The sequence below is a fragment of the Cyprinodon variegatus genome, unplaced genomic scaffold (assembly GCF_000732505.1).
Source record: "Cyprinodon variegatus isolate N-32 unplaced genomic scaffold, C_variegatus-1.0 Scaffold406, whole genome shotgun sequence".
Classification (NCBI taxonomy): Eukaryota; Metazoa; Chordata; class Actinopteri; order Cyprinodontiformes; family Cyprinodontidae; genus Cyprinodon; species Cyprinodon variegatus.
The window spans coordinates 325,298-327,552 of record NW_015150859.1 but is presented as its reverse complement, the minus strand read 5'-3'; the positions used below and the strand labels follow the sequence as shown (position 1 = coordinate 327,552).

General features: G+C 43.6%; 2 protein-coding genes across 3 annotated transcripts in view; one reads left to right on the top strand and one right to left on the bottom strand.

The window, feature by feature from the left end:
* LOC107093074 overlaps positions 1 to 1,638 on the bottom strand; it is a 28,157-nt gene extending 26,519 nt beyond the window's left edge. For both annotated transcript variants that reach the window (XM_015387893.1, XM_015387894.1), the window contains exon 1: positions 1,583 to 1,638. In XM_015387893.1, coding sequence (XP_015243379.1) covers positions 1,583 to 1,636 — 54 coding nt within the window. In that variant the 5' untranslated portion in view covers positions 1,637 to 1,638. The remainder of the gene's footprint in view (positions 1 to 1,582) is intronic.
* rabep1 (rabaptin, RAB GTPase binding effector protein 1) overlaps positions 1 to 2,255 on the top strand; it is a 45,720-nt gene that overhangs the window by 4,258 nt on the left and 39,207 nt on the right. The window contains 3 exon segments of the mRNA XM_015387897.1: positions 1,308 to 1,442; positions 1,665 to 1,868; positions 2,123 to 2,124. Of these exon segments, the coding sequence (XP_015243383.1) occupies positions 1,308 to 1,442; positions 1,665 to 1,868; positions 2,123 to 2,124 (341 nt within the window).

The window sequence follows — 2,255 nt, the reverse complement described above, 5'->3', positions numbered from 1 at the left end:
GTATCGATATCGGTTATCGGCTACATGAGTTTTAAAATATCGGCATATCGGATATCGGCCAAAATCCCAATATCGTGCATCCCTAGTTTTAGTTACTCTTAGCCTTTTATTAGGACTGTACTTCAGTTTTTGTGCATTGCTGTTTGCACCTAATTACTAACATTAAAGTCATAGAGGACAGTCTTTTATTTCCATGCGGATCATCTAAATAAGTGGTCCTCCTAATTGTAAATCATTATGTTGATATGTTTACGTAAGGCTTTTTCTTCGCACTTTCAGGCGCATATCTGTGGTGAGCTATGATTCAGACAGTCATTGAAGCTCGACTTTCTCACCACCGTTCTTTGACAATTGCTGAGGGTCGTAAGAGAAAAAGTGTGAGAAGAAAAGAAAGGCCTTAATAGAGGCAAATATATATCCCAGAATGCTTTGCACGTAGAGCTCTCCACGCAAAGCATTATGGGATTTGCTGTCTCAGCGGCCCGCTGTCGCCATAGGAATTCGCTACCTGACAGCGGCGACTAATAACAAAGATGGCGGAGGCACCGCGCAGTGGAGGAGGAGTTACGTGACCAACAGGGAGCAAAAAGTAGTGATCAACTGTCTGAATGGTCAGTTAACTGAGTTCACTAGGAAGTTCACTGTATAGTCCCCGCTCTATATAGTGATGGAGGGATTTAGGGGTTAGAGCTGATTTATACTCAGAAATCAGGTCGTCTTCGTGTGTGTCGCAGTGAATGCACATGTGCCCCCATCCCTGCCGCAGACACTCTGCTGCACATCTCCAAAATTTTAAGTGGCCGCAGACAGGAGGCCTCTGATTGGTCAAATCTACAGTACATCCTCTCTACATTCGTATTTCCTGTTTGGTACCTTGCTGGCTTGTTTTGTTTGTATGGCCGCCATTGTGCGATAACGCTGGGATCCTTTTTCCACCTGGATCCCCGCTCTTTTTGGCCCTCATGTCCCTTATATTGTCGCACAAACTTGCCTCCACTTCCTCACCGCCTCGGCCGTCTCTAGACCCACAGCTAGTTCCTGACTGGCCGTGTGGCGTTGTTGCTTGGAATAACATAGCGCAGACCACGCTACAAAATTGGGCATAAATCAAAAATATCTGAAACAAACTCACGCATGTTTTCTTTAAAGTGGAGAGGGCGGATCCTTTAAAAAAATGGAGAAAATTCTCCACAATACCTTTTAATTCATCATAACTATATATGGATTTGTACCACCCCTCTGTAATTACATGCAGTTAACAGCTGATGAACTGTTTTCTGTTTTTGCTTCTTCCCCCGTCACTCTAGTTCCAGAGGTGCTTCAGCAGCGAGTTGCTGCTCTGGAGCAGGAGAGAGCCGAGTTCATTCGACTCAAGCAGCAGCTTGAGGCCGAATTCAACCAGAAGCGAGCCAAATTCAAAGACCTGTACATGTCTAAGGAAGGTTGGTATCCCAAGATTTTAAACTTTATAAATCATATGCAAGGAAGCGCCATTAATGCTTTAAAACATAAAGATTGTAAGTTGTTTTTTTTATCTGTGCTGAATATGGGTTTCGTAAAGATGCAGCAAACCCTGTCATACCTTCCGTTTTATTCCTGGTCTGTTTAATCCTCCATCCGTCTCTAATTTTCTCATCCCTGTCCCATCCCTGTCCCATCCTCAGAGGAACTGAAGAGGCAAACGACGGCCCTGGAGAACTCCCAAAGCGAGCTCAGCACTGTACATGCCCAGCTGGCTCAGGCCCAGGCTGAGATCGAGACCATCAAAGCCGTGGCCACCGTGTCGGAAAACACCAAACAGGAAGCTATCGACCAGGTCCGCAGCCAATGGCAGGAGGAAGTGGCCTCTCTGCAGGCCATCATGAAAGGTAAACTCCATGGCCGCTGCTCGTCTAGTCGGACCGATGTTACAAAATTAACACGATACACCTCAGGTTTTAAAAAACATAATAGGATTGTTCTGAATTCTGTGGTAAAGTGGTTTTTGATATTTCTCACTCTATTGGAAATAATTATGTATGTAAAAATACCCCACGCAGTAAAATATCGGAAATGAGAACCTTATAAGCTCAAAAGCTGTTTATTTTGTTTATTCTACCTCTGTGATATTATTGTACGAAAGATGTCTGAGTTTTATTTGACTCAACAAAAGTATAAAAGGCAGCATCTGCAACTAGAGAAACAGTTTCTATTGTTTCCTGTCTTACCTTCTTGTTGGTTTAATATGTTTTTCTTTATTTTGTGTTTCCTGGACG